Here is a 13,768-nt window from a genome sequence, read left to right as displayed (position 1 = left end):
GTATGAGTTTTCGTGTTCATACGAAAACTCATACCAGTAACAAACTTAGTTGGTCTCTAAGGTGCTACTGGAAGGAATTTTTTTATTTTGTTTCAACTACGGCAGACCAACACGGCTACCTACCTGTAACAAAAAATGCTATAGTTTGAAGAAAGCTTTTCACGTGTCTGGAAATGTGACGCCCCTCCCCCTATCAGAAATCCAGTGCTGCTAATGTTAAGGAATCACCTGTATTAGGGAGCAGATGACATTATTGGTACCAGATTGAAAGATCGTGTCAATAATAGAATTTGAACAGTGGGAAATATTGAGAGGAAAATGAGCAAATTTGGATAGAAAACCTGCTTTGGATGCAGGTTTCCCAGCGACAGTTTTAAGCAGTTTATAGGTCAGGGGTCAGGTACTTTCAAATAAAACAGGTCAAATAAAACTCTCATTTCCACTGAGACTATAATGAGCTCCATTAGGTTAAGGCTAAAGAAATCTTGTTTCCTTCTAGTTGTTATCGCTAGTGACAATAGGTAGAAGCCACAAATTTGTAAATAAACAAAAATACTATATATACATAATCAGTAATTTCAACTTTATATAGCAGCATGTAATAAATATTTTTATTAAGAGTTTTTGTGGCAACTCCCATTTGTCTTCAATCATTTACCGTTTTATAAATATATCGGACAAAATTATTCTCCTGAATAGAAGCCAGGCAATGTTTCCCTGTATTTCCTGAGCTCTCAGCTGACCAGGTGATGCTCATGTAATCCACAGCAAGGAATTCCGCTTTTCACCCAGATAGCAAGGAGTGCCTGGCAGCCCTTATAGTGCAGATATTACCGTAATTGCTCCCAAGGCATACTGGGGCTTGTTCTCAAACTGTGTTCCACGGAACCCCATTGGTTCATCAACAAAGAAAATCAGTCGTATTAATGGACAACCTTCTCAAAGACTGCCACCAACAACGCAACCCTGCAATGCCAGCTGCAAGTGAGTGCTGAGTTTGCTCTAGCTGTACTCTCTGTTCTTGCAAGGTTGAGCATATTTATTCAGACGTAACTTCTACTTATTTCAATGGTGGTAACCCATGAGCAAGTGTGCATAAGATTACAGTAAGGAGACAACTGGAATCTTTCAGTGACTACACCATTGGCATCCTGTGTCTTCCATGATATCTCAGAAACATGAGTGAAAATGTCAGTGAGACTGCTTGGCCTCCATTCTTAATTAAATAGGGACTCGCACCTGAGTTTTGCACCTGCACTCCTGGCAGTGGTACAGTCCACCCACTAGTGAGTCAGGAGCAGCTTATACTGGTGTTTTGCCGTCTGCAGCTCTGCCCTGTTATTTTCCATGCACAATTTAAGGTGCTGCTTATAAAGCCCTACGTCCCAGCATCATATCTCCCCTGTTAATATCTCCAGTATTAACGCAGACAGGCCAGGGTTGAAGTCAGGGGGCCTTTCAGAAGTATTTTAAGACCTACTTGTTTGTCAACAAAGGAAGGGGCGAATTTATTTCAATTAGTCAATCATCACTGGCCAGGGCAGCGATGAATGTCCTTTGTTACCTGTTCAGAGCCTCCAGGTCTGATGGACCACAAATTTAAGCATATAAGGAAACGAATATTCATGGGCCACAATTCAATACAGAGTGAAGCATGCTTAAGTTTACAGCTCTCTGTGGTGTTCCTTGTGCTTTCTGGTAGATTGTGCTTTGTGTTAATTAGTTGGTGGGTCATTGGGGGGGGGGGGTGTCACATAGCTATAGGGGTGGGCTAGCCAGGTTTTTTTTGCCTTGGGTGAAGCCTCCAGAGGGGTGCCATTGATGCTTCCAGCCTGTGCGTGTATGCAAATGTGTGTGGGGTGTGTGTGTGTGTGTGTGTGCCAAACTGGGTTGTTGACGTGGGTGAAATAAAGACTAGTTTCACCCCTCCTTGGACATAGTCACAACTGCATTTCTGCACAGCAGCGTGGTCCTCTCTCATGCATGGTTGAGTATTTATATAGCCCAAGTTCACCTACTGAGGGAATAACATTATATACCATACTGAATCCGATACAGGATTTGCTTTCAGCCCCCAAACACAAATGTTGGAATTGGCCACGGATTAATTTTCCTGGGGTGAAGCTGACAGGAAAGCTGAAAAATGTAAACAGAGAGATGTCTTGTTCTGACTGGTTGTGTTTCCCCCCCGATATGTGTACCTCCTATAGCAATAATTACAAAAACACTTCCACACAAACATTATGCAAGAGCTGGGCCACAACCAAAATAGGAGTAGGGCAAATTGCTGTTGGAGTCAGACCACAAAGAAGACTAATTCCCACCACACAATGTGTCTACAGCTGGCACATGAGACAGCTCCCAGCGCTCTGATCCTCCTATGACATCTGACACTCGGTAATCATTCTCCTGCTTTACTCTTCTGGATGCAAGCAATGGAAAGGGAGGAAGCATCCCTCTCTGGTACGATTTGCTTAGTTGCCTGGGATTTCGAGTTTCACTGTCTTACTATTCTTAGAGCACTAAAGCAATTCAGATGAAGTTGCAAAAGAGGAATTAAGAGCCTGGGTGCAATTGTGTACAGTTACCAGTGGCGTAGAGTGGGGGGTGCAGGGGGGGCCCGGCCGCACCAGGCGCAACATCTGGGGGTTATGGTTAGGGGGCGCAAATCCACGGGTTAGGGGGCGCAAATCCACGGGTTGGGGGTGCAAATTACTTGCCTTGCCCCGGGTGCTGACAACCCACGCTACGCCACTGACAGTTACTGTTTCAGAAACCTTCAGCCTTAGCTTTCAATAATCCAGGACATTCCCTTATGGGCAAGTTTCCCAAGGCCCCCATGACAGGGCCAAAGGCTAAAAATGTGCAAAGCAGCAGATGTGATTCTTACCTTTGTACAGTAGGGTATATTTCACCCACACTCCAAACACACACCTGGACACATACAAACACCTCTGCATCCAGAAAAGCAAGAGGCATTATCATAGTTCAAGATACCTTAACCAGAGGTTTTTAAGGAGAGGTTGGATGGTCATCTGTCATGGATCCTTTAGTTGAGATTCCTGCTGTAGCAGATCCGCCACTTACTACCAATTAATAGAGAGTGGACTCACCCCGCTAACTGCCCCCAATTAAATATAAGCACACACTCTGTATGCCAATTTACCACGGGCTGCCTCAGGCAGGAGTTGATCAAGCAAAGAGGAAAAGTTTTATTAAGCAAAAAGAAATTTGTGAAACAAAGTGCGGACAGGAATTGCATACTGTCTGTTTACTTTAACTAAGGTATAAGATGTCTCACAGCTTCTCTTAACCTCTCTTTACTCAAAATCAGTTGCTACACTTCAGTTTCTGTTACTAACTCTTCTGTTATCTAACTCTCTCCCTCAGAAATGGCTCCATTTATATTCTCCCCCCCTGCCCCACAAAGTGCTGCCCCCCCCCCCATCCTGTGGCTAGCAGACTCTGTAGCTAATTAGAGAGAGGCTCCAGCCCTCTGGTGGAATTTCAGACTATGGTCTGGTTCTGCTGTCCATCATACCTGCATTGCAGGGGGTTGGACTAGATGACCCTTGGGGTCCCTTCTAACTCTACAGTTCTGTCTCTACCTGGGCAACTGCACTTCAGAAGGGTGTGGAACAAGGCTGGCGACCTTGGGACTGCCTTGAGGGCCAAACACCTTAGAGGGTTACATTTGGCCTCCAGGCCTGAGCTTCCACACCCTAGCTCAAAGTAATTATTGGAAAGTAGCCACACCACCCAATTAAAAGAGAAGACAGGGAGTTCATTAAATGGATTATGAATAAGCAAGATAATTTTTTTGTATCACATTATGATGACAATATGCCAATGTTATGAGAGAAAAAACTGCTCCTTTTCCCTTATGGGGCACCCAAGAGCCCATATAGAGTCCTTTTGTAGGTTCTCTATTGGTAGGAGAAATAACAGAGGCCAACCAGAGAATATTGAGAAGCAAAGCAGCTAGTAAGCCTGATCTTTATTGATCTGTTGCAACAGGGTCCTCACTCACCACAAGCAGGAAAGAGGAGGAACCCAGAACAAAGTTGTGCCCGCCCTTATATAGATTTTTGAAATTGCCCACTCCAGACCACCCCCAGAAACATCATACATACAACACAGAATGGGTGCAGGCCAGGACCACCTCTCCCAATATATCATGCATACATCACAGAAGGGGTGGTCTAAAACAGAATCCTGAGTGTGTTATCTCCTGTCTGGCAGGTTACCTGATTGCATTATCTGGGTTTTGGCCACTCTTTTGTTATTATAACTACTTAATTCCTGAATTCAGGTCACATGTTCATCCTATTCACATCTTACATGTGCCCTTAAGGAAGGATTTGTGAGCACAGAGACAATGGGGAGGTTTTTTCACATTTATTTCGACCTTGCAGAGAAACATTTGAGGTCATTTTGGGAAAGAGAAAATTGTTTCAGGACTTTTCTGTGGGTTTCAGACATGTGGTTTACATATTTGTATGTGTTTGCTTGGTACATTTATGAACATCTAATTCTTATAACACCAGCATAAAACAAAAGCAAAAGCAAGCAGCCATGCTTATGATGAGCCACTTCGCAAATACATTGTAAATTAAGACTCTTAGGGGTTTCAAGGCTAAAAGTTTTTAAAAGTCACTAGAACTGGGCTGAAGACATTCATAAAGCAGCAAAATTGTGTGCGGCTATCTCTGCAGCAGCTGTGTGTAAGACCACAATAATGTATTGTGTCTTTTTGTTCAGCGTTCAGCTTCCAACATCAGCCAACCAATGTAATATGGGAATATTTCTAGAGTTGTATAGATATCAAAAATTAAATTATTTTTAGAATACATTTTTTGCCACGCACAGAAATAGAAGCAGTAGGCTAACTGACACACAACTAAGACAGAAACAACAGAAACATTACAAGCTAACATAAAGTCAGTATAGATGTAGCCAGCTAAAGGGATTCATGTTTTGGAAAGGGGGAATATACCAAAGTAATGTCAAAAGGTACAAAAATAATTGCCTGAGTGAAGAAAATGAAACATCTCACTTATACACACTGCAAAATGAAATATCAGAGATCAACAGTTATGCATATACCTGCAGATATTTTTTTAACTGTAGCTACTTGCTCAACAGTAGCAAGATGTGTATTTCAAGACACATGGTCTATTTAGTTTTTCTTTTGAAACACTAAGGGGATGTGGCCATCTCAAGGAGAAGCAATTTGATACCATCTAGTGGCAGAATCCTATATGGAGCAAATAGCAAAGATATTCTTATCTAAACTTTGACAAATCAGGACTAAGAATTTTGCTGAAATACCTGGTTTGTTTAGTGCATAGTGGAAGAAGAAGAACTATTATGATAATTTTTTAATGTGGCAACGCTTGCACTTACATCTGGAAGCCCCATGTTATTGCATGTCCACCCCATCTTTCCTCCAGACATCACCTCCAAAGAATACAGTGGGGCACGTTTACCTGGGATTAAGTCCCATCTAACTCAGTGAGGTTTTTCTATGAAAACGTGGAAAACCACGAGTGCCACCTTGAGCTGCTTGGAGGAAAGTGGCGTATAAATGTGAAACCCCCACAAGCCAGGTCTGGAGCAATATAAAAACAAACCTAAAAATCAAAGAGGAAAGATCCCGAGACACATCTAGGATAACCTGGCGTGGGCTCCGTAGACTTTTCCCGCAGGCCCTTGGCAATCCCAGTGTGTGGAGGGTCTGCCATGCCCCTGTTCTATCCATGGGCTCCACACAATGGCGTTGCATCTGAACCATCCCTTGCAGTTTCCTACCAGCATTTTAAATTTTCCAAAATGTTTTACAGTGTTGTTGCTTTTTATCCTCAACAACTTTGCAGAAGTACTTTCATAAATAGTTTGCTTTTCTGAATATTATTTACTGTATTCTTTTAACAAAATCTGATTCTAACAAAGGCTGACTAAAGAAAACTCTGCAATGAGTAGGGCAAAACTTGCCGCTTATCGGTTTAGGCCTCGCCTCACCTTAGCAGACTGACACAGGATAGAGGGGGAATTGGATCCAGAACATATTTAAAGCAGAATCTCTCCAATTCACTTTCCAAAACACGTGAAACATGTCTGTCCTTCAACATTTGCACTTATCCTAATTTTCAGTGCAGTTCTCCAGCCAAGCACAATGCATCTGTTAGGGGAAAGTATGCATAGAAATGGAGATATCAGTGAAAACAACATGCAAAAATGCATTCTATTAGGGGAAATGGCTTGCAGAGATGTGTACTTTACTCATAGCTGCATATTTTAAAAATCTAATTTTAATCCAACAAAACAGGGACCACTTACAATAAATGTGTCATGTAAGCATAGCCATTTCAATTATTTAATAGAATTGTACAGGGTCATCTAGTTCAACGCAGGAATCTTTTCCCCAATGTGGAGTTCAAACCCACAACTCTGAGATTAAGAGTCTGACTATCCCAGCTATATAGCTGTTGTTGTTATTATTTACCTACCGTTCTTCATCTGAAGTTCCGGGGGCCGTTTGCAACAGAAAACACAAAATACATAATAAAACAAAAACAAGCCAATAACCTCCATCCCACAAACACATTTAAAAGCCATAGAATGTTAATCAGCCGACTGCCTGGCTGAAGAGAAATATTTTTGCTGAGAGCCTAAAGATTTTGCGAGCCACTGCAGAAAAGGCCCTGTTGCGTGGCGAGTTCCCGCCCCCCACCAGGATAAATAAAGACACAAGACATCATAATTAAGGTTAAATGGGCGAATTAGGCCACAACTTTATTGAATTCAGGAATGAGAGGCATTGGCTTAGGCATTGGTCCTATCGACTATCCGGCTCCAGCCCATTTGCTGGAGACACGGGAAGGGTTAACACCATAGAGGGGGAGTCTCCTGCTGAGGCACGTCAACTAGGGGCTCCCCCGGGTCACCGCTCTGGGACGTGCCTTTGGCCCACACCTCCATTGGCTTCGGACAGGGCCACGCCCCCCGGAGTCCTTTATCGGACAACCCTTCGTTCACTGGGGGAGGTGATGGCGTTCCTCCCCCCCCCCCACATCCTCTTAACCCCTTCTTACCAATGTCTAACCGCCAATGCCGAGGAGTTGTGACGAGTTGCTACGAGGTAGGCGAAAAACCAAATGGCTGTAAATTGCCAATTGGGAAAAATTCCTACCATGCCCCTTGTGGCGACAGACCGAAGTCCATAGCAAAGTCAGAGACCTACCTAAAGCCTATCCAAAGCGAGGGAGGGTGGGAAAACGTGGGGGCTAGCCGGCAAAGAGGGCGAGCCCCCTGTGCGCCAGCCCTAAATAGGGCAGGCCACACCCTCCCAGCCGGCCGATTGGCTGGCTGGGGGGGAAGACGCGGCCGGGATTCCCCTGCTCTCGCGAGGGCTGCAACCAGCCCCCGCTCACGTGAGGGTGGGCGTGAAGCCTGCAACCCCACCTCCTGGGCAGGCCGGAAGTGGCTTTCTCAGGTTGCCACCTTCTGGACCTCTCACAGAGGCAGCACATTAAGGGTCTCATATGATGATCACGGGGTCTGGGTCGGTTCATATTATTGTCATTGTCGTGAATAATAATAATAAATATGCCTTCTGAATACAGTGGTGCCCCGCAAGACGAATGCCTCGCAAGATGGAAAACCCGCTAGACGAAAGGGTTTTCCGTTTTGGAGGTGCTTCGCAGGACGAATTTGCTATGGGCTTGCTTTGCAAGACGAAATTTTTGTTTCCGCTCCCCACCCCCTTTTTCTAAGGCACTAAGGTGCTAATAGCCTTTTAGCAGCTAATCCGCTAATCCCTTAAGCCTTTAATAGCCGCTAATAGCCGCTAAACCGCTAATAGCGCTAATCCGCTAATGGGCTTGCTTCGCAAGACGAAAAAACCGCTAGACGAAGAGACTCACGGAACGGATTCTTTTCGTCTTGCGAGGCACCACTGTATATGCTTGAACCGATAGAATTTTATTATTTTTATTATGGGATCATACTTACTGACCTCTTATGTCTGGCCTCCTTCCCTCTGGACCCCCCTCCCCACCTAGCTAATTAAATGCTGCTGGAATGGTGTAGCCAGGTAGGTCCAGGTTGCTGTAAATACATAATTATGGGATGGGGTGCTCTGGCCACTGTTGATTTGCAAGGTTACCAATGCATGACTGAAGTAGCCAAATTCTTCCTATCCAGGAACAGGCATAGCTGTCAAACCAACTGAAGTCCAGAACCTTTAAACATCCCTGCTCTAGGAAAGGGTTTCAGCCATATTCTGATGAAACCTCAGCCCCTAATGACCACTCCCCACAGCTTCAAATAGATGTTCTGGCAGAGTTAAAAAAACTGAGCAGGATACTTTTAGAAAAGGGGATGAGTCTTCAAGCCTACCAGCGTAGGGAAATTCCTACTGTATGCAAGCATGCCTGTTGTCCTTTGTAACACGACTCATTAGGCCCAAACTAGGTTAGCAATACATTAATATCAGATAAGCTACTGTTGTGGAATAGAGGGTTTTCAAACCACGGACTTCTGGCAGGCTGCCTTCACCAGCTGAAAGGGGATACTTTGGTGCTGTGTTACAGAAGGGAACCAAACACACGGGATTAAGTAGTAAAGATAGCAGCTTCTCTCACACTTAGCAGTCAGTTTAAATGCTTCTCTCTAGTTCTAAGCTCAACACACAATATTATTCTCCCTGCTCAGCCATGAAGCTGCTTAGGTCACTCTCACACTCAACCTAAACAAGATTATTGCCAAGATAAAATGGGAATGCCTCCAAATAAATTTAACAGAAAGAGCAGGGAAGTGAAAGCAAAACAAAATATATTGATAGGCTGCAATCAAGTACTAGCTACCCTAGTACAGAAGTCTTGCAGCAAGCATGGAAACGTCTGCCAGTTTTCCTTTCCACTCCTCTCCAACTTTAGCCACTTATCTGAGGATTCAGCTGGGCTGCATGCTCCCTGAGCAGCTTTGTATATGAATGGAATTTGCAAAAGGTTATCCTTTTTTACCACCAAAAGTAACAATATTCTGCTGTATTTCAAACCAGCAGTGACTGTACTAGCAGAATCCTTATATGAATGCAATATAGCTGGAGACCATGTTTGTGTCAGTCACCTTTTACAGATTTTCACATTGGAATAAACTGAAGCAGGAAATACGTTCATTCACAGGTGATTGAAGTGAGAAGTCTGTAGCTGAGAGGCAGAGTACAGTGGTACCTTGGATTAAGAACTTAATTCGTTCTGGAGGTCTGTTCTTAACCTGAAGCACCACTTTAGCTAATGGGGCCTCCCGCTGCCGCCGTAGCACGATTTCTGTTCTCATCCTGAAGCAAAGTTCTTAACGAGGTACTATTTCTGGGTTAGCGGAGTCTGTAACCTGAAGCGTCTGTAACCTGAAGCATCTGTAACCCAAGGTACCACTGCACACAATTTGCACATAGACAGTTCCAGACTCAGTTCTTGGCATCTCCTGACAAGGCTAGGGGGTAAAGGATAGGGAACCTCTGACTCTCCAAATGCTGCAAGACAACTCCCATCAGCTCCAGCCAAGAGTTAGGGTTGATGGGCATTGTAATTTAACATCTGGACAGGGATGTAGATCTAATGTGCTACTTTTTCTGAGTGTAGTTCTGAAAATTGTGTGCAATCAGGGTTAAGCATATTGTAGCTATGCCCTGAATTATTCAACAAAGGGTGCTCAATCAATCCATTCAGTTTCAGGAAACAGTTGTTTCTTACCTCTTTTCCCAACAGCATGCATCAGGCAGAATGATAATGCACTACAGAACTTGTTTGATCACACTGTATATTTCATAAAAACTTAACATTTAATTATGTAATTTTATTTGAGACGCACATAGTTATAAAAGAGTTCACTTGAAATAATACCCCTCCCCCTCTGTCTTTTTGTTTGTTTGTACACAGTATCAATACACAGTTAATGATTAAGTTTACAAGTTAACCACACGACAAGTTCACATTATCTGCCGGAGCTTTTCCACCTTATGCTTTTGGATAATATGTGCTTCACACGTGGCAGAATAATTATGTAAAAATTAGGCTCTTCTGGATCATGCTTTATTTCTCAGAATTTAGTATGTCTCATTAAAACTGTTAAGTTCAAGGGAGAAACATGATATTTGGGCAGAAAAATATATTTGTAAGGCCATAGGAACACACTACAAATTCCCCAGAAGCTAGGGAAACTTATCTAAGAAGCCCTGTATTGACATGTATTTTAAATTGAAAGGCATAAGACTAGAAGATGGTGACACCAGACTTACTGTTAGCCCCTTCAGTCTTTAGCCTTACAAATATTGCACTCACTCTAAATCAAGCCTTTCCATAATTATCAAACACGTTTGCACATTAACCTACTGTCATAAGCCTCTCAAGTTGTTACAGACCAAGTTGATGACAAAATTTAAAAAAGTCTAACACAACATCCATTTTGGCTAGCAGAATTAATGGACTTTATTCATTGAATTTGCAAGTAAGTGAGAAGTGGGAATGCACTTGGGACAGGTAAATACCCCATTTATTTAAAAAAACAACACTTCTCAAAAAAGGCTAGCAAGTATTTTACAAGTATGGTACAGAGAGAACACCAAGTTCAAAAAGAGATTATATTTCATATGCCACACAGGAATCCAAGTCTAACCAGATGTATGAAACTTAAAACCAAGCATTTAAGCTATAAAATGTCAACTGGAAGAGAGACAATGCTTTGATGGATCAACAAGTTTAGCTAAGCACAGATGCATGTTTTAAAATTGCACTCTCTTTTTAGAAAGTCAGTAGTAAACGACAAAAAACTAAGAATGGAAAGAGAGTGTATGCTTTCTGCTCTGGAAAGCGTATCAAGGTTTGCCCTTCATTTAAATGGGTGAGTTCTGCAGAGCAAGGCTAAATGTGTTGTATCATGAAGAAAAGACAACAGTTGGGGAATCTAAACCAACTATTAGCTAAATGGAAGAATGTTGTCTTTTGCAGGGTTAACACCCAACACAAGACTTGTTCTGGGGTAAGAAATGCATCAAGCATTGAAGGCAAAGGCAGTCCCCATACCATCATAGTTTGCCTGTTTGCCTCGAGCACTCAAGGAAATAAGTTGACGCGGACAATCAGCTGATTTACACTGTAAAATGCAGTTCGACAAGGCATATTATTTGTAGAAAAATGGGCTAAATCAACCATTATGAAAAGTTTGAAGTGCAGCCATAGCACTTAATACTGCTGCATAGGCTATACCAACATTTCCTTAAGACTAAAGTTGTTTCCGTATGAAACAAATATTTTCAGAACTTCAGCAGGGAACAGACTATTCTGTCACTAATATTTTGACAGGATAAAACTAAATATTAACAATATTAACAATGAGGGAAAGTGAACTGTGTGTGGCATCCTTACACCAATTTTAAAGTGAATTTCCTATGGTCTTACTCAAATTATGTACATTTTAGCACAGCTAGAAGTAAGAAAATAGCAAGATATTTTTTAAAATAAAACAGAGTAGATACCCCAATTTGCTGCTGCTTCAAGAAGCACTTTATATAAATTCAACTAGTTATAGGCTCTCTCAAAGGGAAGTTCATAGAGACTAAATGTTCGTACATAGAACCAAGATGTGAAGTATGATGCCAACAAAGAGGAAACATAAGCAAAGAAAATCTGCCAAAAGGAACCACAGAACTTGTCAGTTTTGGCTTTCAGACAAACCCCCTGAGATACAGATTACAATACAAAGAAGTCAGATGTGGAAAAAAGATGGACATTCATCGTGGGTGGAGTCACACTTGCCCCCCAAAAAGCACTTTGTGTTATAAAGCAAGAACCACAACACTTTAGTCCAAGCATGGGACCTACAGCAATCAGACATATTTGTGTTTTGCTGTTTAATATTCCTGTTGGATACACTCCTCTTTCCATGCATCAACCCAGATGCTGCAATCCAAGAGGTAATTGGAGCAATATTGTTAGGATTATAAACAGAGGGGCAGGAAGAGTGTGCAAAAATTCACAACTCCACAGGAATGTTTTCTCTAACCCGCTCAACCAATGTTATGTTACAGAGTGCCAGTGGCCAACCTATTCACCTTGAATGACGCAAGATATGCTTAGAATTATATTGACATTTGACCCTCTAAAAGGATGCAACGTTGTGTGCCGATTTGGCTAGCTAATGGGACATGTTCCACAACAGCAGCTCATGGAGCTGGGGTGTCATCAAGGTTGTGTTAAGTTTTAACTTACAAAGGTCCATGTTTGGCACATCAATAGAACTAAAGCACCTGTATTTAAAGTAACTCAACATTTTATAAATAATTTAAATAGTGGTGAAATAGGCTGGTATGGGAGTCTCAGTTAAGTGAGAAAGGCAGCTAAGTTTATATCTGTTCTAAATGTCTGAACCAACACCAGTTGCCTCAAGATTCATGGAAGGTCATTATCAGGAGGACCGTGACTATGCTTTTTGAAAAAGGGACTGAAAGCTAGAGGGGATAGTTACACATGTTGTGTGTGCTTTTTCTATTAATATTCAACAGGCTGAAACAGGAACCTTTATACACAGGAATAGTTGCATTCAAGAGAGAACTGAGTGCCTTCCAGTTCAACTGAATACAGCATGAAATAGAAGTGAAATTGGATTGATGTAAGAGATACTGTAAGTGGTTCCAGTACACCTTCTGTACATAGAAATTCAACACCATACATTCAGAAAAAATGTTCATTTCCATATAAACAGATCCGTGTATTTGTCAAACAAAAGTGGCAAGCCCAAATAGAAATTTTAAGTGCCTGGGGTGTTAAGCTTTCCAACACCAGGCTACAAAACCACATTTATGTTGCAGACATATTTCTATGCCTGAGAAAAATACTAGAGCCATATTCCAGGCCACCAGGTGCGGGGCTTTCAGCCCTCCTGCCCCTTCTTATTAAGTACACAAGGCAGTATGAGGAGCCACAGTGTTGGTGGGAGGTCTCCGCCTACATGCCATCTAGCCCTCCCTTTTGCCTTGACAGAGCACAAGTAAATTACACTGAGTTGAGGAGGGCAACTGGCTGGGGATATAGGAAGCACACAGAGCTCCAAGGGCCTCTTGTGATGCCCATGAATAATTGTAGGCAGAATTCTATTGGCTCTATGGTGACCCTCTGAGCATGGGTGCTGCATCTACGGCCATGCCCTCTGTATTCAGTATGGGACCCAACCTGATCCCTTTATACTACAGCTGGGTGAAATGCTAGGGAATGCTTACCAGAACAAAAAGAAAGAAAGCTGTGCAAAGACAAGTGTTAAGACTGTGCTCTAGCAGGCAACAGAGGGCAAATATGAGTGTGCAAAGAAAAACTTAGCAGCTTTTGAAGCAGGCAGTGAAACAAAGTAATAAAGAAGATTTAGCTCCTGCACGTGTGTCTCTCAACTTCACAGCTTCCGTGTTTGAGAAGAGGGAGCCCGACTTGCTGAGAAGCAGAGCGAACCAAAATCCTTTTCTCTCTTGGTTTAGCACACTCTACATTCAAACAGAGCTCTCAGCAGCAGCCTGGTGGTAACAGCTCTGAGGCCAGGTGAGCCTGTGCTTTCAGAGAAGCAGGAAAAGGGTTTTCTCTCTCTCTAGGTATGCTGCAGTCTATTATTAGGAGTTCATCAAAGCAGTGTGCATCGAAAGAAGCTGCTCTTCTTTGATCTGTTTTCCATTATTTTCACTGGTCCACCTGCACCTGCTGAACTGTTGTCATTCTAAGGA

The 13,768-nt window shown here is 42.6% G+C and overlaps 2 protein-coding genes and 1 long non-coding RNA gene across 3 annotated transcripts in view; 2 read left to right on the top strand and 1 right to left on the bottom strand.

Annotated features, from left to right (window-relative positions):
* Window positions 1-615, top strand: part of CA12 (carbonic anhydrase 12) — a 34,893-nt gene extending 34,278 nt beyond the window's left edge. The window contains exon 11 of the transcript XR_014504835.1: window positions 38-615. The gene's annotated coding sequence lies outside the window, so the exon portion shown is untranslated. The remainder of the gene's footprint in view (window positions 1-37) is intronic.
* Window positions 616-7,657: 7,042 nt separating this feature from the next.
* The window catches only part of LOC310664293, a 99,446-nt gene continuing 93,335 nt past the window's right edge, over window positions 7,658-13,768 (top strand). Inside the window, exon 1 of the long non-coding RNA XR_014504873.1 lies at window positions 7,658-7,695. This is a non-coding gene — a long non-coding RNA (uncharacterized lncRNA). The remainder of the gene's footprint in view (window positions 7,696-13,768) is intronic.
* Window positions 9,829-13,768, bottom strand: part of RAB8B (RAB8B, member RAS oncogene family) — a 37,866-nt gene continuing 33,926 nt past the window's right edge. Inside the window, exon 8 of the mRNA XM_083412620.1 lies at window positions 9,829-13,761. Within this exon, the coding sequence (XP_083268746.1) occupies window positions 13,669-13,761 (93 nt within the window). The 3' untranslated portion in view covers window positions 9,829-13,668. The remainder of the gene's footprint in view (window positions 13,762-13,768) is intronic.

This window comes from Podarcis tiliguerta (genome assembly GCF_965153285.1).
Source record: "Podarcis tiliguerta genome assembly, chromosome: 14".
In the NCBI taxonomy this organism is placed as follows: domain Eukaryota; kingdom Metazoa; phylum Chordata; class Lepidosauria; order Squamata; family Lacertidae; genus Podarcis; species Podarcis tiliguerta.
Note: the sequence above shows the minus strand (reverse complement) of the source record. Positions and strands in the feature narration are given on the sequence as shown.